Source organism: Rattus rattus, chromosome 9, assembly GCF_011064425.1.
Source record: "Rattus rattus isolate New Zealand chromosome 9, Rrattus_CSIRO_v1, whole genome shotgun sequence".
Classification (NCBI taxonomy): Eukaryota; Metazoa; Chordata; class Mammalia; order Rodentia; family Muridae; genus Rattus; species Rattus rattus.
The window spans coordinates 1,200,271-1,227,932 of NC_046162.1; the positions used below are offsets into that span (position 1 = coordinate 1,200,271).

A 27,662-nucleotide genomic window follows, 5' to 3' on the forward strand; every position below is an offset into this window, starting at 1 on the left:
CCCTCAACGAGAGGCCCTGGGCCTGCTCTTCAATGTCTCTAGATCAGTACTTATGCCTCTCAGAGGGTCGAAATCTGCCAGGCTGAGCTGGGGAAGGGCTCTCAGCAAACCTCTCCAACTTCTAAAGTCAAACTGTGACCAGGTACCTGTGGGAGAGAGCCCAGTGGTGACAATGGAAATAAATGGCCATCAGTGTCACAGCCCTGTTGACATAGGCTACAGTGCCAAGACGGCAAACACAGTGTGTCCTGTAGCCTTCCAAAATGGCTTTGAGAACACCCCCAGGAAGAGACCCCCCACCAGCTCCTTCCTGTCTCTCTGGAGGCCTGTGGCTCCTTCCTTCTGGACAGGGGCCCAAGAGGCTCCAGGAGCATATAAGGGGAGGGGAAAGAGATCCAGGCACAAGATCACCAAGGTGAATTCTCCCAGCCAGGTAAGGTGTGTGGCTCCCAGGGGTGGGCATGGTAAAGTGTGGCTGGTTCCCTGTCTAGGAGTTGGGTGGTCTTTGCTCTTTCCCTCAGACTTTCAGATGTTCCAGCTGGAGGCCATGCTGCCCTTACTGATTCTTGCCTTCTTGGGGATCCCCGGCGTTTTGACACAAAGTAGTAAGTCAAGTCTGAAATCTGTCCCTCTCTCCTGTGGCCACCTCATCTCTCTCAACCTAGGAGACATGGGGACTGCACCCAGCCCTTGACACAGACTAAATATTGTCACAGGACTACCCTTCCTGGCTTCAAGGGTGGAAAGACAGATCCTCCACATGACTGAGTGGGTTTTGTCCCTTTGGGGGTTTTATGCACACAGGATATCATGGCTCAGAAACTGGAAAGCATTTCTGTATTGTTGCACCCGAAGGAGAAAATATAACAGGAATTTGGGCAAGTTTGAAGAATAACTACATTAGTAGGTAAGTAGGATGGGATCCTGGCCCTTACTACCGGTTCCCGATTCTTCCCATGGCTTCGGGAAACCTTTCATATTCTCCTCATGGAATCCCCTCTGGCTTCCGGTGGCTCATTAAAGTCATTTGATTGAGAGAGTCACAGAGCTCCCAGCCAAACCCTTGGCTTCTCCCTGTCTCTTCTACGTCTCCTGCACACAGGCTTTTTCTGGCAGAATCCATTTGTAAATTCTTCCTGTTGCCTCTTGAGTTGATCAAAGAAGGTTGGAGATCCTTCTCCTTACTGAAGTCAACCACGAAAGGTCCAAACTCGATAGCAAAATCGAGTGTGTCAGGTTGGGGTCTAGAGAGGAGAGGGTCAGAGTGCAGCTCTGAGGGGACATGAGCGGTAAGATATGCTGGAAGCAGAAGACCCCACATCGGTCCTCTGAGAGTGGGGGCCACCCTGCTTGAGGCCAGGAATGGCTTTCTGCTTTGTACTCAGAGAACACCAGACACCCAAGAAACAGAGGAAAGAACCAGAGGGTTGAGGAGAGCGTGTGAACAGGGCAGAAAGCTCTCACACAAGACCAAAGATGAGGGCGCTGATGAACTTAACGGGTTGGCTGGTGAAGTTTCCTAGGGGCATGGAAGGTGCCTGCTCTGAGATCTGCTGCTGGGAAGTGACCTAGGCTGAGGAAATCCCAGCTCGGCCAGGGTCAACTATAGCTGACAGCAGCTGCTTCCATTGAAGGTCTCAGTGAGCTCGTTCCCATGGTCCTCTCTGCTTGTGCAGTCTACTGTATGCATGAGGGAACGGAGCCATCTTGTAGTAGTGGGTTTCAGGTCACAGCGTTCGTGAGTGGTGTTTTCTTCTTTAGTATGTCTTTCGTCTTTAGAAGCCAAAAGAGAGCTGGGAGGGGCACCATGGACCAAGGAAGGCGGGTCATGCACCGTCTGGTTGAGTGTTTGGAATGTTTCTTTTTCCTAGCCTTCGGCTTAGATTGGGCAACAACTGGAGTCAAGAATATGGCTCTTCTGGAAAGGCTGAGATCGAAGTCAAGCTGAACCCTGAAGAGACTGTCCTTGGGTTCTCCGGAACATACTATTCCTTTATGCGTCAAATAATCATTATTACTAGCCAGCCTCGGGAGTTAATAATAGGACCTTTGAGGGGTCAATATGAGTACTCTAGCTACCCTGAAAATCCCAGCCATGTGTTCAGGGGCATTTGTGGCTATTATGTGACAGGTGGGTTAAAGGGCATCAGGTTTTTGTGGGGAAGTGTAAACGGCACATGTACAGAGTAAGCTATATGGCCACTCAAACTGAAGTGTCAGGTACTTCCAAACTGAATCCACTAATAAATACAACATCTGCATGAACTGTGTGTCCTAGTGTAATCCTTGGGTCTGAGAGGGTTCTGCGTTCAAAAATGAAGGGTGGGTAGAAGTAGATCTGGCAAGGATTTGGGCCCCACCTACAGAGACCTTAAGCTATAACATCTGAGGTGTCAGCTCAGAGACCACCCATTGTGCACTGTGCTCCGCACCAGGGGCAAACCAGCTCTCATCTGCTGGCCCTGCATCGCTCTAGTTTCTCTGTTTGTGCAAGGGAGGCCATTAGACACCTGCCAATAGCTTGTTCTCATCTGACTCTTCCTTGCACTAGGGGACCAAGAAAAGGGGGCGGTGGGAACCTGGAGGAGTTACAGAGGTGGCTCAGTGGGGAAAATGTTCGCTGTTCAAGAATGAGAACCTAAGTTTGGTCCCCAGAACCTGCACAAAAGCTGGCGCAAGTCTGCAACCACAGCAGTGGGAGGGTGGAGGAGGGGTAGAGACAGGATGGTCCTCAGTGCTCACGGGCCAGCCTGTCAAGTCAGATCTGCAAGCTCTCCTTCAGGAAAGAGATCTTGCTTTACAAAATAAGAAATAGAGACAGCCGCTGCCCAAAAACACCCAAGGTCAATCTCTGGCCTCCACAGGTATGTACACATATATAAGTGCATGCGTGCCCCACCATACTCAAACACAACACACACACACACACACACACACACACACACACACACACACACGGACACAGAAACGGGCCAGCAGTTCAGGGGATGGACCGTTTGCGATAGGGGTCAGTGCAGAAGCTCATGGCGGTTGCTGAGGTGCCTACATCCCTGGGTCCATGTGCAGGGAGGTGTGTGGAAGCATCTCCAAGGGGTGAGGCAGATTGAGGAGCTTCAGAAACTCTTCCTGGAGGGAATTGGATCTGAGCTTGGCTTTCAGAGAGGAGGGAGCATCAGCCAAGTAGATGCAGCAAGAAGGGAGCTCCAGGCCCAGGATGAAATATAGCAAAGCCTAGGACAGGCCTCTTTGCACCTGTGCTTCTCATGTTCTCACAGTCCCGCTTGCTCACAAAATGAAGGCTCGTCTGGTGTAGTGCACATGCCTTTAATTCCAGAGCTTGGGAAGCATAAGCAGGGAGTCCAAGGCCATTCTGGTCTTTATATGGGATTCTAGCACGACCAGCACTACATAGACACCCCCATCCCCCAGTGAGGAAACTGAGGCATAGAAGGCATAGGAATCTGTCCTGGATCACACAGCAGTAGCAGCAGCATAGAGGTCCAGGTGGGAACTCTGAACTCTGAACCCAAACTAAGGCAAAAGATTTCACAAGTAGGTTGGAGGGCAGCTTGGTTGGTGAGAGACTCCCTAACATTTATGAAGCCTGTTCTACCCCTTATAGCACATAAAACCAGGGGTGATGGTTTGTGCCCCTAATCCCACATAGGAGGTGGAGCCAAGGAGAAGTTCAGGGCATCCTCTGCTACACCCTGAGTTTAGCGATAGCCTGGGCTATAAGATATCTGGAGGCCAGCCTGGGCTACATGATATCTGGGCTTAAAAACAGAAAAAAACACATAAGGAAAGAAAAATACTAATAAACACTCCCCATCTGTGCATGAGACAGACCAGCAGTAATCCCGTTTGTTTTCTGTAGCACTGGGCACTGAGTCCAAGACTTGGACAACGCTGTAGCTGCCCCTGAGCTACAGCTCCATCCTCAGGAGAAGAACTTTATAATTAACAATAGTTCACTGCTGTGTATGGTGTGCACACCTTCAATCTCAGCACCCCAGGCAGGGGCAGGCAGGTCTCCATGAGTTTGACATCAGTGGCGAGATTCGGGCCACCTCTTGGAAAGTGTATGTCAGTAGCTGTGCAGAGGCAGAAGGAGCCGCTGGGATTGGCTGTGGCTCTCTCACAGGACCTTAGTGTTCACCTTACTTGAGTTCTGTCTCCTGGCTTACTAGAAAAGAAACCTTTCCTGTGTTCTTTACCTTTCCTTGAGGCTGACACTTCCTCTTGGAATCATCATCATGATCACCACCACCATCTCCTCCTCTTCCTTCTCCTTGCTCTATATATTGATTTTATTCTCTCTTTTCAAAAATGACGTATCTGTTCATGTATTTTATGTATGAAGTCTCTGTCTTCGGACACAGCAGAAAAGGGCACCAGATTCCAGTACCGATGGTTGTGAGCCACCGTGTCGTTGCTAGGAATTGAACTTAGGGCCTTAAGTACTCTTAATTTTGATCCATCTCTCCAGCACCTCCCCCCAGCCCCTTCTATCTCTAGCCAGGTCAAGTGCTATAAGTCCTTAGTGACAAGGACCACGCAGGCTTTCATAACTGCAGAAACTTTATTCAACAAGGGGATTCAGAGCCGCGTCAGCCTTGCGCGTATCAGCTGAGGGTCATCTTGACCCTGCCAGGTGAGCGTTGCTGGCCACAGGAAGTGCTCTACTCTAGTTGGCCATTTCACCATCGGCCTGGGCCCCCGGCATGACAGCAGGGCGGTCTACCCGAGCTCCCAAAGGAGGGCTCTCGGCCAGAGTTGGGCACACAGAGCAGGTGCGACCAGGAAGCACCAGCTGACCCGCACCATGGGTTCCAAGCTGCAGTTGGAGGAGCGCGCTGCCTCCAGGTGCTCAGTAGGGGGCGCTGCAGTAGCCAGCGCTCAGACCCGCACTATCTAAGCCATGCCCTGCCCTGGTTCCTAGAGACTGGCCTGGGACTGTGTCTCCTTCCTCCTCTGCCTTTTTTAGGATACCCCTTGTTGGTTCTTGAAGGTTTTTTTCTTTTTTTTTTTTTTTTTTTTTTTGTTTAATCAAGATTTATTTATTTCATGTATGTGGGTACACCGTCGCTGAATTTAGCCACACAAAGAAGGCATCAGATCTCATTACAGATGGTTGTGAGCCACCATGTTGTTGCTGGGATTTGAACTCAGGACCTTTGGAAGAACAGTCAGTGCTCTTAACCACTGAGCCATCCCACCAGTCCACACTTTTTTAAACGTAGTTTCCTGTCACTAAGGTTGCCCTAAACAAGCTATGTCGCAAAGGATGATCGGTGTGAACCCCAATTCTCCTCCCTAGACCTCCTAAGTGCTGATATTACAGATCTTCTTGACCGTCACGCCTTTGTGTGTGTGTGTGTGTGTGTGTGTGTGTGTGTGTGTGAGTGTGTGAGTGTGTGAGCGTGTGTGTGTACGTAAGTGTACAATGTCGTGAATGTGGTCGAGGGATCAAATCCTTTGTGTTTGTGTTTGACCGCAGAGGCCTTTACATCATCTTTACATGCTGAGTCATCTCTGCCAGTCCGTGGTGACGACAACGATGACGTCACGACGATGAGGATAATCTGCCATACTAAAAATTGGATGGAGGAAAGCAGTCCTTTAAACGTTAAATTTAAAAATAAATTAACAAATTTTGTTTTTTTGAGACAGGGTTTCTCTGTGTAGTCTTGCCTGTCCTCCAGTTCTCTCTGTAGACCAAGCCTGGCCTCAAACTCACAGAGGTTCACCTGCCTCTGACTTCTGAGTGCTGGGATTAAAGGAATGCACCACCACCACCTGCTTTGTTTTTGTTTTTATTTGTATGAATTCTGGTCTGCTACAGGAAGCAAGTGCTCTTGACTGGTGAGCCTTCTCTTCAGCATCCCTTCCCCAGAACGCCCTCCTTTTATTCACTCACTTGGCAACAAGACTCTCAGGGCACCTTAGGAGAGCAGCATAGCTTTGGAGGGAGACACTGGTGAGGATGGTCAAGATCTGCCTGTCAGAAGGGCAAGGGCAGCAAAATCCATTTCACATCCTGTTACAGTAGGCAGGGACATCTCTCAGCTCACACGAGTCACTTCTGTCATTACAAATGAGCCAGAAAGTCACCAGAACTACTTGGAAGAGGGACCCTTTAAGCCTCCGTGATCCTTTCTGAGGTAGAAGTCCGTCTCTTGAAGATGAGCTTCACCCTTACCTAAGACCGGGCATTCCAGACGAGTGGGCTCTCCCAGGTCAGGCTGGGGAAGCAGAGGCTCAGGGAATGCTGGGTAAAGTTGGGTGTGTGAGGCCAGAACATTCTCTCAGGGTCGCAGGAGGTGGGCACAACTGGGTGTACTGTGTAGAAGCCAGAGTTCTCCCTGGCTCTCCCCCAGCTCCTAAGCGGTATGGAGAAGAAGCAGGTGCCCTCACTCCCAGCACTCTCGGGGAAAGTAAGCAATGGGCAACGGGAGAGTTCTCAGGTTAGCCCTGAGGCTCTGGTGTTGAACTCCTGTGACCCTAAGGCTGCCCTCCAGGTGCAGGCTGGCCCTGGATGCTAAAGGAGTGACCGGTGAGGAGAGTCAAGGTGGACATGGTTCTAGATTATGATTTCTCAATTAATGGGAGACGACCACAGAAAATCATGTATTTCCAGTAATCTTGGGGACCCCTAACCACAAATTTATTTTCCTTGCTACTTGATAACTGTAATTTTGCTACTGAGAGGTGTCTCAGTTCCTAAGATCATCTGGAAATATGTGTTTGCTGGTGGTCATGGCCCACAGGTTGAGAACTGTAAAAGTAACTTTCATTCAGCTGAAATAATTGTTATCTCTGAGACTTCCTGCCTCTCTGCTAACCTAGGCCTAGTCTTGGAAGCTTCTAGGCACCATGCAATCTAATCTAGACCTAGAATGTTTTCAGTCTTTGAGACTTCATGCTCAATAAGCTCACCCTTCCTCGTTCTCCCTGATCCCTGGATGATTGGTTCAACTCAGCTGTTCTGGCTTAAACTCCTTGCCAAGCTGACTGATTCAATCTGGTCTCTCTGTCTCTCTGTCTCTGTCTCTCTGTGTCTCTGTCTCTGTCTCTCTCTGTCTCTCTGTCTCTCTCTCTGTGTGTTTGTGCGTGTGTTTGTGTGTGTGTCTTTCTCTCTGTGTGTCTGTCTCTACCTCTCTGCCTCTCCTGAATTGCTCTGATTGACCTCAGTGTAACTCTAACAATCTGCTCTAACCTTCTGTCTTCTCATTCTCTGACTCTGTCTTCACCTGCTTCTCTCTTCAACCTGTCTCTGTAAAACTCTCCAAGTAAATCTACCTTCTCCCTTTTCTCTCTGCACCTCTCTCTCTCTTTCTCTTTTTTTTTTCTTTTCTTTTTTTTGGAGCTGGGGACTGAACCCAGGGCCTTGCGCTTGCTAGGCAAGCGCTCGACCACTGAGCTAAATCCCCAACCCCTCTGTACCACTCTCTTAAGTAGCTTCCCTTTTCCTCTCCTTAAAAAAATTTATTAATGTATTATACATGACACACACACACACACACACACACACACACACACACACACACACACACACACACAGCATTCTGCCTGCACGTATGCTTGCAGGCCAGAAGAGGGCACCAGATCTCATGAGTATCTCTCTAGATGGTTTGAGCCACCATGGGGTTGCTGGAAGTTGAACTCAGGATCTCTGGAAGAGCAGCCAGTTCTCTAAACCTCTGAGCCATCTCTCCAGCCCTCCTTTCTCTTCTTATGAGGGTTGGGCCTATTCTATTCTGTCAAATATTTCTCAGAATCATCCCTTTTTCTGCCATTCTTTTTGTTTTTTGTTTTTTTTTACTTCCTTTTATCTTTTCTTTTTTTTTTCATCTTTATTAAATTGGGTATTTCTTATTTATATTTGAAATGTTATTCCCTTTCCCAGTTTTCATGCCAATATCCCCCTAACCCCTTCACCTCTCCTTCTATAAGGGTGTTTGCCTCTCAACCCTTCCCCCATTGCCGCCCTCTACCCCAAGAATCCTGATCACTGGGAGTCCGGCCTTGGCAGGACCAAGGGTTTCCCCTTCTATTGGTGCCCTTACTAGGTTATTCATTGCTACCTATGAGGTCAGAGTCCAGGGTCAGTCCATTTATAGTTTTTAGGTAGTGGCTTAGTCCCTGGAAGCTCTGGTTGCTTGGCATTTTTGTACATATGGGATTCTCGAGGCCCCTTCAAGCTCTTCCATTTTTTTCTCTTATTCCTACAACAGGGGTCCTATTCTCAGTTCAGTGGTTTGCTGCTGGCATTCGCCTCTGTATTGGCTGTATTCTGGCTGTGTCTCTCAGGAGAGATCTACATCTGGTTCCTGTCAGCCTGCACTTCTTTGCTTCATCCATCTTATCTAGTTTGGTGGCTGTATATGTATGGGCCACATGTGGGGCAGGCTCTGAATGGGTGTTCCTTCATTCTCTATTCTAAACTTTGCCGAAGCCGCACTTCCCGGGTGACTCCTCCCGCCGGCCGGGCCCCTCAGATGAGGGCTGCTCCCAGAAGAGCACCAGCAGCTCAGCCTCCAGCCACAGTTGCCGCCCCATCTGCAGTCGGCTCACCTGCTGCTGCCCCTCGGCAGCCAGGCCTAATGGCTACCACTGCAGCCGGTGTGGCTGTGGGCTCTGCGGTGGGGCACACCCTGGGTCACGCCATCACTGGGGGCTTCAGCGGAGGGGCTAATGCTGAGCCTGCGAGGCCTGACATCACTTACCAGGAGCCTCAGGGAGCCCAGTTGCAGAACCAGCAGGACCTTGCTCTCTAGAGATCAAGCAGTTTCTGGAGTGTGCTCAGAACCAGATGTCAAGCTCTATGAGGGCTTCAATGAGGTGCTGCGGCAGTGCAGGATTGCAAATGGTTTAATCTAATTAAGAAATTCAAGCGGGAGAAATGTAAACTTGGTTCTGTATAATTGATAATTACATGTGTGGATCCTTATTTCTAACAGCTCCATTACTTCAGAGTGGCCAAGAAAGAGGCTTGTAGTGTTGGTTACTGGGCAAGTGTTTGGCTTCCTTGAACTAACTATATTGTGATTGAGTTAAATAAAGTGCGTTATTCTGAAAAAAAAATAAAAAAAAATAAAAGAGGCTGCTTTCCTCTCCTCACTCTCGCTCTCTCACTCTTACTATATCTTCTTGCCCCTTACCATTCCCTCCCTTCTCTCTCCTGTGCTCATCTTGTCAGCCTATTCTCTTCTCTCTCTCTCTCTCTCTCTTCTCTCCTCTCTCTCTCTCTCTGTTTCTCTGTCTCTCTCTGTCTCTCTCTCTCTCTCTCTGTCTCTCTCTCTGTTTCTCTCTTTCTCTCTCTTCTCTCTGTCTCTCTCTCTCTCTGTTTCTCTCTTTCTCTGTGTCTCTCTCTCTCTCTCTCTCTCTCTCTCTCTCTCTCTCTCTCTCTCTCTCTCTCCAGCCTTTCTCTGTCCCTACTCCCTCAACTCCCCTCCCCATGCCATCAATTAACTCAATTCTATACTATACCATCATGTGTGGCCGGTCCCTCAGGGGGAAGGGATACCTTCCCTACCTCCCGACCACATCCACAAACATATTCCGTTTCTCCTTGTTTCTTTATAAACACAACACTAGCCAGATTGGGTTCTATTCTTCTCTTCTGGCGCCCAAGAAGAATAAACATTTCTTATGAATTTGAATGTAAGTGTTTGTCACAGGAGGCACCAAATCACGTTCAAGAACAATTCAGGGAACAAAATGTACCTCAGGTAAAAAGCTCTCTGCCTCCCTTCCTCCCCCAAACTCTCTCACAGTTCCTCCAGGCATTGTTCATCTTGTGTTGTCCTTTTCACTGTGTTAAAAAAAAAAAAGGGATCAGATTCCAGGATGAGAGCCTTCTCTCCCTCTGTCCCCTTGATTTCCGCTGTCCCTTTGTTCTGTCTCAGAGTCACTAAGTCACATGTCACTCCCTTTCACAAGCAGTGAATAAGAGCAACAAGTGCCTTTCCCTGTCCAGTGTTCTGCTTTTTAAACACCAGGCTCAATGCTTGCCCTATTTCGACTGTTTATGTGAGACAGAGTTGTGTTGATCCTTGGCCAGAGTAGCACTTGCTACTTAGCCCGGGCTGGCCTTGGACAGTTACACTCAAGTTTGTTTTTAACTGTTATTTATCTTATGTGTGTGGGCGCTGTGCATGCCTGGATGTCTGTGTACCACGTGTGCACCTGGTGTCTGATGATGGCCTTGAACTTGTGGTTGTTGCCTCAGGTGTTGAAGAGCTGGGATGACAATGGTGTCTCCACACCCCCAACCCCAGTTTGGCTTTTTAGCAACTTTAGTCAGCAGGGTGGCCCCTGAGAGAAGCGTCTGTGTAGATACTGCTCCTGGAGCTTTTAGGGTGTAAGCCTGGTCTTGCACAAGGTCACCCTCCCCCAGTATGCAGAACAGAGAAGTGACAGCAAGAGCAGAGACAGAGAGTTAGTCTCTGTTGCTACTCGGGCGAGAGCAGCAGACAGAGGTCCAGGGCTGACACCAGGTTGTGTCCTGTTCTGTGTGCGAAGCAGTAGTTTTCTGCTGACCTCTCACAGCCCCTAATTCTGAGCCATTTTGACCAGTCTTTTGCTCATTGTAAAGAGTCACTCCTCAGAGCAAGGGTGAGAGTCTCCTAAATCTATGAGTATAAACACAAATATTAAGTAGGTACTTGGTCGGGTGGTGGTGGCTCACACCTTCAGCCCCAGCACTCAGGGGGCAGAGGCAGGTGGAGCTCCCTGAGTTCCAGGCCAGCTCGGTCTACAGAGTGAGTTCCAGGACAGCCAGGCCTACACAGAGAAACTTGTCTTAAAAATACAAAACAAACCAACCAAACAAACACCAAGAAAGCAGTCTCCTGAGTATTGGAGCACACACTTTTAATCTCAGCACTGAGGAAGTAGAGGCAGAAAGATCTCTGTGAACTCAAGGATGGCCTAGTCTACATGGAGAGTTCTAACTCAGGCAGGATTTCATAGTGAGACCTCGTCTAAATGGAAAATAAAGCAAGAAGTAGTGTCATTTAACAAAACACCATTAAGTTTCCTCCAATGGGGTTGGGGATTTAGCTCAGTGGTAGAGCGCTTGCCTAGCAACCGCAAGGCCCTGGGTTCGGTCCCCAGCTCCGAAAAAAAGAAAAAAGAAAAAAAAAAAAAAAAAAAAAAAAAAAAAAAAAAAAAAGGAAAAAAAAAAAAAAAAAAAAATAAAAAAAAAAAAAAAAGTTTCCTCCAATGGACTGTGGCCTCTTTTGTCATGGGATTCTAGCCAGGTTTATACCAGATATGAAATCCCTTCAGTAGAACAGGCTTCAAATCCAATTGGAAATGACTGGCTACCTCAGTAACATAACTGCACTTGTGAGCACAACTTGCCTAGCAAGCTGGTATTCATCTTAGTCAGTGATCTATTGCCCTGAAGAGACAATGCAACCATGGCAAGTCTTTCAATAGAAAGCGTTTCATTGGAACTTGCTTGACGCTTCAGAGGTTTAGTCCATTATCATCAATGGTGGGGAGCCTGGTGGCTCGGAAACAGACATGGTGCTGAAGAACTCTACATCTGGATCCACAAGGCAGCAGGAAGACAGAGCTACTGGGCCTAGCTTGGTCTTTGGGCTTTCAAATGAAACACTTCCTTCAACAAGGCCACACCTCCTAATCCTTCTCAGGTAGTGCCACTCCCTGATGATTAAGCACTCAAATAAATGAGTTTATGGGGCCATTCTTATTCAAGCCACCTCTACTGTAGCCTACAGCATCCAGTGCTAGTTAGGATTCTGATGTCTTTTCTTTCACTGAAGCGTACATAGCCCCTTGCAGAACTAGGAACGCTGGCCAGCACAGGGTTAGTGGACCAGTTTGCATCTGTAACAAACAGCTTTGGACACCATTTTGAGGATAAAAGTGACTCTACACCTGGATGGACACCCGAGTAGCATATCTGTCTGGCACAACTCATTAAACATAGACAGACAAATGAGTTACCCATGGAAGTAGAAAGGCCCCACCCTTTCCATTTATTGAGGTAAATTGGGACTGTAGAAGCACATGGGTCCTACATGGGTTGACCCTAACCCTAACCCTAACTCTGTCAGGAAAACCAGGGTCAAAAACTCATGAGACACGCCAGTCCAAGGAAAGGATACGACTCCCTCAAACGAAGACATGAGCGTGTATCATTGTAATGGGAATGTTCCCACCATCCTGTCCTCTAACCACTTGATGTGTGACTCCAAGATGTAAGCAGAGACGTGACTGAGGGGCTGTCCATATGGCCCCCCCAGATCCCTTCTGCTCATTTGTGCCTCTGAACCTGCTGTCATTCGGACACATGGATCATGTCTGGTTCCTTACTCCTGTGTCCTCCATGGTCTCTGACCTCATCTCTGCCGCTCTGCTCACGTCTGTGATCAGGTAGCAGCCCAAGTCCTCAGCAGGACCTCTCTAACTACACCCATGGTCACTGTCTTACTGCTACACAGACTCTCTTTACCCCCTAACAGTTTTCTTGCCTCTCAGACCTCTGAAACATCTAGAATTTTGTTGTAATCTTTTGATCCTTTGGAGCAATTTAGTAAATATATATACATATGTATATATGTGTGTATGTGTAGATTATATATTATATATGGACTATCTATTATATGACATATATATCTACTATATAACATATATATATATATATATTATATAACACACACATACACACACAGAGGATGAGTATAGAGATTTACTGTGTGGTATATAGTCTAAGAGGTAATATTTATAATTTATATTGGAACAAAAGAACCTGTATTGACTTGCACAGAACGATCAGGGTTGGAACTGATCCTGGGAAATTGCCGCCAATGAAGTCACTGTACCTTGTGAAGTTTTTGTTATTCAATAAATTCTGAGAATGAGGACACACAAACATATTCATGACCTAGCATACTTATGACATCAGTGACCCCATTTCCACCTTCAGGGCACTGACGTGAGTTTTAGGTCTAAATGTTTAGGCATGGAGTACTGGTCAGTGGTTGAAAGTGCTTGCTGTGCAACCATAAGGACTTGAGTTCAGATCCCAGCATCCATGTAACATGCATGGGTCACAGGTGCCTGTAAGCCTGGTGTTTTATGTGTGTGTGTGTGGTAAGGGATTGGGCAGAGGGAAGACACAGGAAAATCACTGGGGCGTGTTAGCTCCCAACGTAGCTGGGAAAAGTGGAGTTCCAGGTTTGAGGAAAGGCTCTGCCTCAAAGGAATAAGGAGAACAGTGGTAGAGGACACGTAGTGACTTTGTCTGGCCTCTGTAGGCACAAACACACATGCCACCTCCACCACACACAGGCACTGAGTTATCTTAGTTAGGGTTTCCACTGCTGTGAACAGACACCGTGACCAAGGCAACTCTTATAAAGGCAAACATTTCATTGGGGCTGGCTTACAGTTCCAGAGGTTCTGTCTATTATCACCATGGTGGAAACATGGCATCGTGCGGGCAGACTTGGTGGTGGAGGAGCCAAGAGTTCTACACCCCTGATTGGACAGCTGTGAGGATCCTGTGTCTTGCAGGGACTGGAGCTTAAACAATAGGAACCCTCAAAGACCACCCTCCAAATGATGTACTCCTCCAAGAAAGCCGCATCTATTCCAACAAGGCCATACCCATTCCAACAAGGCCACACCTCCTAATAGCACTTTCTGTGGGTCAAGCGTATTTGAATCACCACACAAGGCATGCATAATTAAGTCGTCCTGGTCTAGCGGTGATCTTGCCTGTTATCTCAGCTGTATCCTATAGGGCATCAGGAAAATTTTCTTATTGCTCTAAGGAAAAAAACAAAACAAAACAAAACAAAACAAAACAAAAAACTAGTTCCCAGGGGAAATTTTGCTACAGGGTGCAACCTTATCACCATGGATCCTTATTGGGAACAGTCTGTCCTGGGACATTTTTGGTGACACTGGAATTCAAGGTTATGATACATTTAGGACAAGAGCACTCGAAGTGCTTGGCAGGGAGTGGAACAAACACCATGAAAACTGAGAAGGGGCCCACTCGCTCTTTCGCCCGTGTCCTCTGGGGAAGCCAGGCACCACTGGCATCTAGATACAAGCTCACTGAGTGTCTCCTGTGCTGATGTGAAGAAGGAAGCAGGTGACAAGAAGCAAAGATACCAGAAAAGTAGAGAAGCCACACTTTCATCTTGCTTTTAGTTATTTTGTACACAGAAGTGAAGAGGTAATGGTTTTTTGTTTTTTGTTTTTTTTTCACAGAAGTGTTTTCTTTTCTTTTTCTTTTTTTTAAGATTTATTTATTATATATAACTACACTGTAGTTGTCTTCAGATACACCAGAAGAGGGCATCGGATCTCTTTACAGATGGTTGTGAGCCACCATGTGGTTGCTGGGAATTAAACTCAGGACCTCTGGAAGAGCAGTCGGGTGCTCTTAACTGCTGAGCCATCTCTCCAGCCCGGCAATGGTTTTTAGTAAAGCAACTTCTAAGTGCCTGTTTCAACAGGACAAGTGTGTAGACATCTGATTACCAAAGCCTTTGGACGCAGCACCACACATCTCCCAGACCCAGAGCCACCATGGTCACTAAGCCTCACCCTTGGCCCTAGCACAAGAGAGCCTTCTTTGTCTGCCACATTAATCTTGGGGATTTATGGACTTTATGGACAGTAACGCTCATCTTCTGAGCCCTCTACAAATACCATCTGAGGAGATGCAGAGAAAGAGGAGACCTAGAGGTATTTGTGCACGGTCAGCATTAGATTGGAAACATTCTGGAGCGTTCTTGGCTGTGTCAGCCTTTTCCTGTATCCTCTGGCAGCAGAGGAGGCTGATAGGTGAAGAATTGCGTGTGGGATGGTGAAGTCCAATGTTAGGCGACAGTGTTAGTGGGGAGATAGTGATGGGCCCAAGGAAATCACGTAAAAGAGACCACAAGCCAAATGGTGGTGGCTCACACCATTCATCCCAGCACTCAGAAGGTGAAGGCAGGTGGATCTCTGAATCCAAGGCCAGCCTCGTCTATAGGGCAAGTTCTGGGACAGCCCCGGTTACTCAGAGAAAATCTGTCTTGATCCGCCCCCCACTTCAATAAACAGAGATTCACAAGTACATACAGATGTCTAGAGATGAAACTGCAGTTGCACTCTGGAGTCTTTGGTCCTTGTTATCTTCAAAAAAGAATCCAGAGAGGAATTCACAGACCACAGAGAAGAGAGCTGGCGTTTATTACAGAGTAAAGAGGAGGATGGAAGGGTGGACAGTGGCCCAGGGGTGTTGGGCCCTTTCCAAGGACTGTTTGCTGAGCAGATGGCCGACGGGCCTGCTTGGTGTGGCTACATTAGGAGGGGTGATGGTGTGTCTCCAGCTATCAGTCTATTGAAACAATTGGATTCCAAAGTCACAGCCCTGTTATGATGGGGACAGCAGAACCATTCTCATGCAATGTATTCCAGAGGGCCATGAAGTTGAGACTATGATGGGTGGCTCCTATTGGCACTCTAGGAATCCCCGGCTGGGAGAACGGACAGCCTGAAACCCTGGTGCTGGCCAGAGGAAGAATTTACCTACCAGCAAGTGATTTCCCACGGTTTTGACAACCCAGTAAAACACTGTGCAAGACAGATCAGAACTGAGGCACTGATGGCTAGGGAGGGCCACACTTCGATCAGGACACAAATTACTCTCTATTTAGACTTATGTCAGGATCCCAAAGATAGACTTGGGATTGGATGTCTCTGGGGCCCCTCATTTTTTCCTCATTCCCGTGTGACCACACCGACTACGTATCTCTTCTCTGCTTTTCAATATTACTTCTCTCTTTAATTGGCATCCAGAGAATGGATGGCCGAGTTTGTCAGACAGAAAGAGTCCAAGCCCTTCCCTTAAGAACCCTGGTAAGAGTGATGCTCCAAGTTTTCTGGTCATATTTATGGAGAGTCTCGGCACCCCAAATGACACCCTCCAGTGCTGAAGGTGGAAGAAAAATGGAAGCTGGTGGCTGTGTCTGTGGAAAACACAATGTGGAGCGGTATAGTGACTGGGACAGCTTGTTGCGCCTGGCACCCAAGGCAATTCTAGAGTGTATCTGTCTGTCTGCTCTGGAGGTAAGCAAGGCCAAGGATTAGCAGACTCTCACCAGGAGTTGTCCAGTGTATTCTCAGCCTGCGGATGAACTGCAAATCGTTCCGATGGGCAACACTGTTTGATGTAACGCAGGAGAGATCCGATCTAGCTGCTGAACATGGCTGGAAGGCACAGGATAAGGAAATGAGTGTGGTTTTGTTGTTCCCCGTTTGAGGAGCTGGGCTGACTCAAACCTGCATATGTTGGGATAATTTGTCCATTTTCATTCTGGATTTGAAAGCATCTATCCCGATTGCTACGTTAGCTACCTTATAAGTGAAGGGACTCTTGCCAGCCTGGGCGTGGTAAAAGGGCGTGAAGGAGGTAAAAGGGATCCATGTTAGGATGAAGTGTTTAATTTTAATCAGGCATGTTATTAAGGGGGCTTTTGATAACCGGACCTCAGTAGTCAGCCTCAGGAGGGGGAGGTGGTCAAATAAGGGACTGGACCTTGGTGGCTAGCTTTAGGAATATAATCTAACAGATTTTAGCAAGATAGAGGGTGTTGGGCTCAGGATGGAAGCTGGGAAAACTCACTTCAGGGAGGTGGTCAGCTCAGATCTGAGCCTGTACTGCATACTTTTAAAGGGTAAAACCGCAAGACAGGGGAGGCTTGGGTGAGCTGTGGGTGTCATCTGATCATATTTTGACATTAAAGGGTAAGCAAGAGAGTATCTGTTGGAGACTTGACCTTTTCCAGGACGCCTGGCTTCAAAGCCCTTAACTCATTCCTTTAGATACTCGGTCCAGAATCCTAAGCCCTTAACTCATCCTCCTAGACATTTGGTCTGGAGCTCTAGATGGTAGGGAGGAAAGGAGTGGTCAGCTGCAGGTAGTCAATGAGAGTTGGCAGGCCTTGGTTACAGAGTTTTACAACTCAGACACCTTGGTTAAGATAGCAAGTTGTATATTCTTTTACCAATTTGATAGGCAATGAAGAAAATATTGGGGGGGGGGTCAGGGTAGGATCAGGTCCCAAGCCTGTGAGTGTGAATCTAGCCTGACTCTATTAGCAAACTGGGACAGTTGCTTTTGGGAAGGCTGGGCTCTGGCAGCTGTCTCCTCACAAGGGAACTGGGGAGAAGGGAAAGAAGGGAGCTGTGTTAGCCATGTTCAGGCTATCGAGAGCTCCTTCACTTATTACACGGCTAGCCTAGCTGAATCAGTGAGTTCATGGTTTGGTGAGAGATCCTGAGCCCACACATATACACACACTGGCACATCCATGTAAGGACACATAACACAGGCAAAATCATCACCACCACCACCACCACCACCACCACCATCATCATCACCACCACCATCATCACCACAACCACCACCACCACCATCATCATCAACAACAACAATAACAACTACTAAATCTGCTTGCCTGTCAATTTAAGTAACATTTTGAGAGTTGTCAACTATAATATGCTTAGGTGTGGGAAACCATAAGTCTCTGCCCTCTTGGTGTGGCTCCTAAGGGGCGATTTTTATTGAATAGCCTTTATTTTTCAGTTGACACACAGACTCATGCAGTCCAGGGTGGACTCGAACTTGCTACATGGCCCAAACTGAACTACCTCCATCTCTCAAGTGCCAGGACCACAGGCCTGAGCCACCGTGCCCAGTTTGTGTGATGCTGGGGACCAAACCAAGTGCCTTTGCATTCCCAGCATCCTGTACTCTGACAGCTGAACAACACCCCCAGGTATTGTATAGTCCTTTAACGATCTACGCGTGCACTCAAACGTTATTGGTACAGTGTCCTTTCGTGTTTTAATATGTGCTAATCGCCTGATAGAGGCAGACAACTAGACGGCTGTACCATCAGTGCCAGCACAGATTTATCTATGTGAAGATTCTCAACAGGAGAAACATGCTCTCTCTGTCCCACAGCAGGTGATTAGGGGCTTAATTGTGGTGCTGGTGGTGCCTACGCAAAGAGAAAACCATTTTTGTGGTTGTATGGATTACTTTGCTATTGCTATGATAAAACACCGTGACCAAGGCAACTTCGGGAAGGAAGGGTTTGTCTGGATTAGAGTCCGAGATGGTGGGGACAGGTGTCGAGCTGGGCATCTGGGGCAGCAAGTTCAAAACTCATGTCTTCCATTGCGAGCACAAAACGGGAAGAATAAACTAGAAGTGTTTTGAATCTTTAAACTCTCACAGCCCAGCCCAAGTGACACAGTTTTTCCATCAAGGCCTTAGCTTCTAAACCTCCCCTAGCAGCGCCACCCACAGGGGCCAAGTCTCAAATGCATGAGCCTCTGGGGGACATTCTCATTTAAGGTAGCCTAGTGGTAAACGTTGTTATGTGATTGGGTATTTTAACGTCTACTGTGGCATGCACAAACATGGCAAGGTTTTGTGTTTCATTAGAATAATTGCTTATAGGGCTGGAGAAATCACTCAGGAGTTAAGAGAGCTTCCTGCTTTTTCAGAGGGCCAAAGTTTAGGTCTCAGCACCCATGTGCAGAAGCTCACACTGCCCATAACTACAGCTTCAGGGGAGACGGTATCTTCTTTGAGGACCCCTGGACCCCTCCACATATTTACCCATAATTAAAATAAAATAATTAAAAATAAAATAAGTATTTTTTAAAGAAGATAGTTACTTATGTTTTCTGAGGTTTTTGTAAGGCTTTTGGCTACTCAGAAAGGTTCCCTTTAAGTATCTGTTTATGTTGAAGTCTTTTAAATGGCCATTTTATAAACAAGTATAATTTCAAAGTGATTCAAGTACATTTAACACTCAAGCGTAGCTATGATTAAAATGTATGCCCACTGCCAAACAACCAGAGCTTCCAGGGACTAAGCCACTACCTAAAGACTATACATGGACTGACCCTGGACTCTGACCTCATAGGTAGCAATGAATATCCTAGTAAGAGCACCAGTGGAAGGGGAAGCCCCTGGGTCCTGCTAAGACTGAACCCCAGTGAACCAGACTGTTGGGGGAAGGGCGGCAATGGGGGGAGGGGGGGTTGGGAACACCCATAAGGAAGGGGAGGGGGGAAGGGGATGTTTGCCCGGAAACCGGGAAAGGGAATAACACTCGAAATGTATATAAGAAATATTCAAGTTAATAAAAAAAAATGTATGCCCACATGGAATAAAAAGTAGTAACAGAACCAGGCGGCCTCAGTCATGAAGAGTGCAGCAATGGCCAAGATTAAGGCTGGCAAGAAGAAGGAGGAGCTGTTGAAACAACTGGACGATCTGAAGGTGGAACTGTCCCAGCTTCGCGTGGCCAAAGTGACAAGCGGAGCAGCATCCAAGCTCCCCATGATAGGAGTCGCACGCAAATTCATCGCCCCCGTCCTCACTGTCATTATTCAGATCAAAAGGAAAACCTCAGGAAATTCTACAAGGGAGAGAAGTACAAGTCCCTGGACCTGTGACCCAGGAAGACGGGAGCCGTGCGCCGCCGGCTCACCAAGCAGGAAGAGACGCTGAAGACCAAGGAGCAGCCCCGGAAGGAGTGGAAGGAGCGGAAGGAGCGGCGGTACCCACTGCGCAAGCACGCAGTCGAGGCCTGAGACGACGACAATGACAATAAAGTGCAAGACTGACTTGAAAAAATAATAATAGGTTGGGGATTTAGCTCAGTGGTAGAGCACTTGCCTAGCAAGCGCAAGGCCCTGGGTTCATTCCTCAGCTCGGGAAAAAAAATAAATGAAAAATAGCTTTAAAATGTGTGTAGGGCCAACAAGACGACTCAGCAGGTAAAGGTGTCTGCGGCTAAACCTGCTGCTCCGAGTTCAATCCCTGGGACTCTCATGGAGAAAGGGGATCCTGGACAACTAACTCCTTCATACGTGTACATGGACACATGTACCCATGTGCAGCCTCACAGGGAAAAGAAATGCATTTGAAATGTATAGACCTGTATGGCTAAAGTCTACGTAAATGCTATACAACAGTCTCAATTTAACGGCATAGAAATCTAATACAATAAAACCATATGGTAAGCCGTCTCTCTCTTTCATACAATAATCTTGGATGGTCAACATGGAAAATGGCAAAACGAAACGAAACAAAACAAAACAAAACAAAAAACGGAGGGTTTTTTTTTTTTTTTTTTGTTGTTGTTTTTTGTTTTCTTTTTTTGTTTTTGTTTTTTTTTTTCATCTTTTTTATATCTAACCAACACCATTCAGATAAAGGCATGCATTCGGGAAATCTGCTCTGTACTTTTGTCCTGACTAAATTAGTTACTGTATGATATGCATATGGACACCAGACAGCAAGGGCTACAAGCTAACATCATTGAATAAGAAAGCTGGATTTCTGTCTGCTAGACATATGACCCCAGCAAACCAACAATTATGAATTTTGCTTTAAAAGAAAATATGTATGTACATGCACACATACACACACACACACACGCACACACACACACACACACACACACACATGCACATTTTTTTATTTTTTATATTTATTAACTTGAGTATTTCTTATTTACATTTCGATTGTTATTCCCCTTCCCGGTTTCTGGGCTAACATCCCCCTAACTCCTACCTCTCCCCTTCTATATGGGCTTCCCCTCCCCATCCTACCCCCATTACCACCCTACCCCCAACAATCATGTTCCCTGGGGGTTCAGTCTTGGCAGGACCAAGGGCTTCCCCTTCCACTGGTGCTCTTACTAAGCTATTCATTGCTAACTATGCAGTTGGAGCCCAGGGTCAGTCCATGTATAGTCTTTGGGTAGTGGCTTAGTCCCTGGAAGCTCTGGTTGGTTGGCATTGTTGTTCAAAAGGGGTCTCAAGCCCCTTCAGCTCTTCCAGTCCTTTCTCTGATTCCTTCAATGGGGGTCCCGTTCTCAGTTCCCTGGTTTGCTGCTGGCATTAGCCTATGTATTTGCTGTATTCTGGCTGTGTCTCTCAGGAGAGATCTACATCCGGTTCCTGTCAGCCTGCACTTCTTTGCTTCATCCATCTTATCTAGTTTGGTGGCTGTATATGTATGGGCCACATGTGGGGCAGGCTCTGAAGGAGTGTTCCTTCTGACTCTGTTCTAAACTTTGCCTCCCTATCCCCTCCCAAGGCTATTCTTGTTCCCCTTTTAAAGAAGGAGTGAAGCATCCTCATTTTGGTCATCCTTCTTGAGTTTCATGTGTTCTGTGCATCTAGGGTAATTCAAGCATTTGGGCTAATATCCACTTATCAATGAGTGCATACCATGTGTGTTTTTCTGTGATTGGGTTACCTCACTCAGGATTATATTTTCCAGTTCTATCCATTTGCCTATGAATTTCATAAAGTCATTGTTTTTTTTTGTTTTTTTGTTTTTGTTTTTTTTTTGGTCTTTTTTTTTTTCGGAGCTGGGGACCGAACCCAGGGCCTTGCGCTTCCTAGGCAAGCGCTCTACCACTGAGCTAAATCCCCAACCCCAAAGTCATTGTTTTTGATAGCCGAGTGGTATTCCATTGTGTAGATGTACCACATTTTCTGTATCCATTCCTCTGTTGAAGGGCATCTGGGTTCTTTCCAGCTTCTGGCAATTATAAATAAGGCTGCTATGAACATAGTGGAGCATGTGTCTTTGTTATATGTTGTGGCATCTTTTGGGTATATGCCCAAGAGAGGTATAGCTGGGTCCTCAGATAGTGCAATGTCCAATTTTCTGAGGAACCTCCAGACTGATTTCCAGAATGGTTGTACCAGTCTGCAGTCCCACCAACAATGGAGGAGTGTTCCTCTTTCTCCGCATCCTCGCCAGCATTTGCTGTCACCTGAGTTTTTGATCTTAGCCATTCTCACTGTTGTGAGGTGAAATCTCAGGGTTGTTTTGATTTGCATTTCCCTATGACTAAAGATGTTGAACATTTCTTTAGGTGTTTCTCAGCCATTCGGCATTCCTCAGCTGTGAATTCTTTGTTTAGCTCTGAACCCCATTTTTTAATAGGGTTATTTGTCTCCCTGCAATCTAACTTCTTGAGTTCTTTGTATATTTTGGATATAAGCCCTCTATCTGGTAGGATTGGTAAAGATCTTTTCTCAATCTGTTGGTTGCCGTTTGGTCCTAACAACAGTGTCCTTTGTCTTACAGAAGCTTTGCAGTTTTATGAGGTCCCATTTGTGGATTCTTGATCTTAGAGCATAAACCATTGGTGTTTTGTTCAGGAAATTTTCTCCAGTGCCCTTGTGTTCGAGACTCTTTCCCACTTTTCCTTCTATTAGTTTGAGTGTATCTGGTTTGATGTGGAGGTCCTTGATCCACTTGGACTTAAGCTTTGTACTGGGTGATAAGCATGGATCGATCTTCATTCTTCTACATTCTTCTCCAGTTGAACCAGCACCATTTGCTGAAAATGCTATCTATTTTCCATTAGATGGTTTTGGCTCCTTTGTCAAAAATCAAGTGACCATACGTGTGTGGGTTCATTTCTGCATCTTTGATTCTATTCCACTGGTTTATCTGTCTGTCTCTGTACCAATACTATACAGTTTTTATCACTATTGCTCTGTAATACTGCTTGAGTTCAAGGATAGTGATTCCCCCGGAAGTCCTTTTATTGTTGAGGATAGTTTTAGCTATCCTGAGATTTTTGTTATTCCAGATGAATTTGCAAATTGTTCTGTCTAACTCTATGAAGAATTGGATTGGTATTTTGATGGGGATTGCATTGAATCTGTAGATCACTTTTGGTAAAATGGCTGTTTTTACTAAGTTAATCCTGCCAATCCATGAGCATGGGAGATCTTTCCATCTTCTGAGATCTTCAATTTCTTTCTTCAGAGGCTTGAAGTTCTTATCATACAGATCTTTTACTTGTTTGGTTAAAGTCACACCGAGGTATTTTATATTATTTGGGACATTGTGAAGGGTGTTGTTTCCCTAATTTCTTTCTCGGCTTTTTTCTCTTTTGTGTAGAGGAAGGCTACTGATTTATTTGAGTTAATTTTATACCCAGCCACTTTGCTGAAGGTGTTTATCAGGTTTAGTAGTTCTCTGGTGGAACTTTTGGGATCACTTAAATATACTATCATGTCATCTGCAAATAGTGATATTTTGACTTCTTCTTTTCCAATCTGTATCCCTTTGATCTCCTTTCGCTGTCTGATTGCTCTGGCTAGAACTTCAAGAACTATATTGAATAAGTAGGGAGAGAGTGGGCAGCCTTGTTTAGTCTATGATTTTAGTGGGATTGCTTCAAGTTTCTCTCCATTTAGTTTAATGTTAGCTACTGTTTTGCTGTATATGGCTTTTACTATGTTTAGGTATAGGCCTTGAATTCCTGTTCTTTCCAGGACTTTTATCATGAAGGGGTGTTGAATTTTGTCAAATGCTTTCTCAGCATCTAATGAAATGATCATGTGGTTTTGATCTTTCAGTTTGTTTATATAATGGATCACGTTGATGGTTTTCCGTATATTAAACCATCCCTGCATGCCTGGGATGAAGCATACTTGATCATGGTGGATGATTGTTTTGATGTGCTCTTGGATTCGGTTTGCCAGAATTTTATTGAGTATTTTTTGTGTCGATATTCATAAGGGAAATTGGTCTGAAGTTCTCTTTCTTTTTTGGGTCTTTGTGTGGTTTAGGTATAAGAGTAATTGTGGCTTCATAGAAGGATTTCGGTAACACTCCATCTGTTTCAATTTTGTGAAATAGTTTAGATAGTATTGGTATGAGGTCTTCTATGAAGGTCTGATAAAATTCTGCACTGAACCCGTCTGGACCTGGGCCCTTTTTGGTTGGGAGACCTTTAATGGCTGCTTCTATTTCTTTAGGAGTTATGGCGTTGTTTAAATGGTTTATCTGTTCCTGATCTAACTTCGGTACCTGGTATCTGTCTAGGAAATTGTCCATTTCCTTCAGATTTTCAAGTTTTGTTGAATATAGGCTTTTGTAGTAGGATCTGATGAATTTTTGAATTTCCTCTGATTCTGACTCTGTCTCCCTTTTCATTTCTGAATTTGTTAATTTGGACACACTCTCTGTTTCCTCTCGTTAGTCTGGCTAAGGGTTTATCTATCTTGTTGATTTTCTCAAAGAACCAACTTTTGGTTCTGTTGATTCTTTCTATGGTCCTTTTTGTTCCTACTTGGTTGATTTCAGCCGTGGGTTTGATTATTTCCTGCCTTCTACTCCTCCTGGGTGTATTTGCTTCTTTTTGTTCTAGAGCTTTTAGCTGTGCTGTCAAGCTGCTGACATATGCTCTCTCTTGTTTCTTTCTGCAGGCACTCAGAGCTATGAGTTTTCCTCTTAGCACAGCGTTCATTCTGTCCCATAAGTTTGGGTATGTTGTACCTTCATTTTCATTAAATTCTAAGAAGTCTTTAATTTCTTTCTTTATTTCTTCCTTGACAAGGTCCTCATTGAGTAGAGCATTGTTCAACTTCCATGTATATGTGGGCATTCTTCCCTTATTGTTATTGAAGACCAGCTGTAGCCCATGGTGGTCTGATAGGATGCATGGAATTATTTCTATCTTTCTGTATCTGTTGAGGCCCGTTTTTTGACCAATTATATGGTCAATTTTGGAGAAAGTACCATGAGGTGGTGAGAAGAAGGTATATCCTTTTGTTTTAGGATAGAATGTTCTATAAATATCTGTTAAATCCATTTGGTTCATGATTTCTCTTAGTCTCTCTATGTCTCTGTTTAATTTCTGTTTCCATGATCTGTCCATTGATGAGAGTGGGGTGTTGAAATCTCCTACTATTATTGTGTGAGGTGCTTTGAGCTTTACTAAGGTTTCTGGTATGTACGTAGGTGCCCTTGTATTTGGAGCATAGATATTTAGGATTGAGAGTTCATCTTGGTGGATTTTTCCTTTGATGAATATGGAGTGTCCTTCCTTATCTTTTTTGATGACTTTTAGTTGAAAATCGATTTTATTCGATATTAGAATGGCTACTCCAGCTTGCTTCTTCAGACCATTTGCTTGGAAAGCTGTTTTCCAGCCTTACACTCTGAGGTAGTGTCTGTCTTTGTCTCTGAGGTGTGTTTCCTGTAGGCAGCAGAATCCAGGATCCTCATTGCGTATCCAGTTTGTTAATCTATGTCTTTTTATTGGGGAGTTGAGACCATTGATGTTGAGAGATATTAAGGAATAGTGATTATTGCTTCCTGGTATATTCATATTTGGATGTGAGGTTATGTTTGTGTGCTTTTCTTCTCTTTGTTTTGCTGCCAAGATGATTAGTTTCTTGCTTTTTCTAGGGTGTAGCTTGCCTCTTTATGTTGGGCTTTACCATTTATTATCCTTTGTAGTGCTGGATTTGTAGAAAGATATTGTGTAAATTTGGTTTTATCATGGAATATTTTGGGTTCTCCATCTATGTTAATTGAGAGTCTTGCTGGATACAGTAACCTGGGCTGGCATTTGTGTTCTCTTAGGGTCTGTATGACATCTGTCCAGGATCTTCTGGCTTTCATAGTCTCTGGTGAGACGTCTCGTGTAATTCTGATAGGTCTGCCTTTATATGTTGCTTGATCTTTTCCCCTTACTGCTTTTGATATTCTTTCTTTATTTTGTGCGTTTGGTGTTTTGACTATTATGTGACGGGAGGTGTTTCTTTTCTGGTCCAATCTATTTGGAGTTCTGTAGGCTTCTTGTATGTTTATGGGCATCTCTTTCTTTAGGTTAGGGAAGTTTTCTTCTATGATTTTGTTGAAGATATTTACTGGTCCTTTGAGCTGGGAGTCTTCACTCTCTTCTATACCTATGATCCTTAGGTTTGATCTTCTCATTGAGTCCTGGATTTCCTGTATGTTTTGGACCAGTAGCTTTTTCCGTTTTACATTATTTTTGACTGTTGTGTCGATGATTTCTATGGAATCTTCTGCTCCTGAGATTCTCTCTTCTATCTCTTGTATTCTGTTGGTGATGCTTGTATCTATGGCTCCTTGTCTCTTCCTTTGGTTTTCTATATCCAGGGTTGTTTCCCTTTGTGCTTTCTTTATTGCTTTTATTTCCATTTTTAATTCCTTCACCTGTTTGATTTTGTTTTCCTGAAATTCTTTCAGGGATTTTTGTGATTCCTCTCTATAGGCTTCTACTTGTTTATTTATGTTTTCCTGCATTTCTCTAAGGGAGTTCTTCATGTCTTTCTTGAAGTCCTCCAGCATCATGATCAAATGTGATTTTAAATCTAGATCTTGCTTTTCTGGTGTGTTTGGATATCCAGTGTTTGCTTTGGTGGGAAAATTGGGCTCTGATGATGCCATGTACTCTTTTTTTTTCGGAGCTGGGGACCGAACCCAGGGCCTTGCGCTTCCTAGGCAAGCACTCTACCACTGAGTCAAATCCCCAACCCCATGTGCCATGTACTCTTGGTTTCTGTTGCTTGGGTTCCTGCGCTTGCCTCTCACCATCAGATTATCTCTGGTGTTACTTTGTTCTGCTATTTCTGACAGTGGCTAAACTGTCCTATAGGCCTGTGTGTCAGGAGTGCTGTAGACCTGTTTCCCTGTTTTCTTTCAGCCAGTTATGGGAACAGAGTGTTCTGCTTTTGGGCGTGTAGTCTTTCCTGTCTACTGGTCTTCAGCTGTTCCTGTGGGCCTGTGTCCTGAGTCCACCAGGCAGGTTGCTTGGAGCAGAAAAGTTGGTCTTACCTGTGGTCCCGTGGCTCAAGTTGCTTGTGGGGGGCTGCTTTTGAGCTCTCCGTGAGGGCAGCAACCAGGAGGGCCTGCGCAGCCTTTTCCCGGAGCCCCAGTGCACCGGGGTCCCAGATGGCGTTAGGTGTTTTCCTCTGGAGTCAGAAATGTGGGCAGAGTGTAGTCTCTTCTGGCTTCCCAGGCGAGTCTGCCCCTCTGAAGGTTTAGCTCTCCCTCCCACGGGATTTTGGTGCAGAGAACTGTTGACCCTATCCCTTCAGGTCTGGGCGGTGTCTGGACTGCGGGGGATCTGCTGTTGTGCCACATGTGCACATTTCTTATCCCATAGTGGGACATAAAAGGAGAGCCAATGCCCTGTAAATGAGTCTTAAGAGAAGAATGCTTAGAAATTAGAGGATTAATTAGAAATTAATATAAGAAACATTAAATATTAGTCTTTTCTATCAAATACTATAAAATGTTTATTTACACACACATATACATATACATATACATATACATATACATATACATATACATATACATATACATATATATTCAATCTCTCCACATTGTAAAATGCTTATATAAACCTTCGAATGGTCCTCCCCTTGTAAGACAGTTATGAAGAGTATTAATCTCCACCATTTGGTAAAATGTATGGAAAACTTAAGAAGTTTGAGCTTTGTTTTATTTTATGCATATGTGAGTTTTGCCTGAGTGTGTGTACATGTACCATGTGTGTGACTGGTCCCCACAGAGAGCAGAGGAGGGCATTGGCTATCAGAGAACTGGAGTTACAGAGGGTGGCCTGCCATCATGTAGGTCCTGGGAACTGAACCCTGGTCCCTTTCGAGCGACAGGTGCTGTAACCTCTGCAGTATCTCTCATGCTTTCGCAAGACTTAAGAGTTTCGTTTGTACAAATGTTGATGTATTCCTAAGACTTGAACTGCTCACCCTTTCCTTCCTTTGCAGCAATTCTTTTAAAA

General features: G+C 45.5%; 1 protein-coding gene and 2 pseudogenes across 1 annotated transcript; all 3 read left to right on the top strand.

The window, feature by feature from the left end:
- The first annotated feature begins 355 nt into the window (after positions 1-355).
- LOC116909824 lies at positions 356-2,265 on the top strand. The gene is made up of 4 exons (XM_032913540.1): positions 356-433; positions 522-605; positions 805-907; positions 1,872-2,265. Exons 2-4 carry the CDS (start codon positions 530-532, stop codon positions 2,188-2,190), a joined length of 498 nt encoding a protein of 165 aa, XP_032769431.1. The 5' UTR covers positions 356-433; positions 522-529; the 3' UTR covers positions 2,191-2,265.
- Positions 2,266-8,450: 6,185 nt separating this feature from the next.
- Positions 8,451-8,927, top strand: LOC116909114 (annotated as a pseudogene).
- A 10,349-nt stretch (positions 8,928-19,276) lies between these two features.
- LOC116909489 lies at positions 19,277-19,653 on the top strand (annotated as a pseudogene).
- The last annotated feature ends 8,009 nt before the right edge of the window (positions 19,654-27,662 follow it).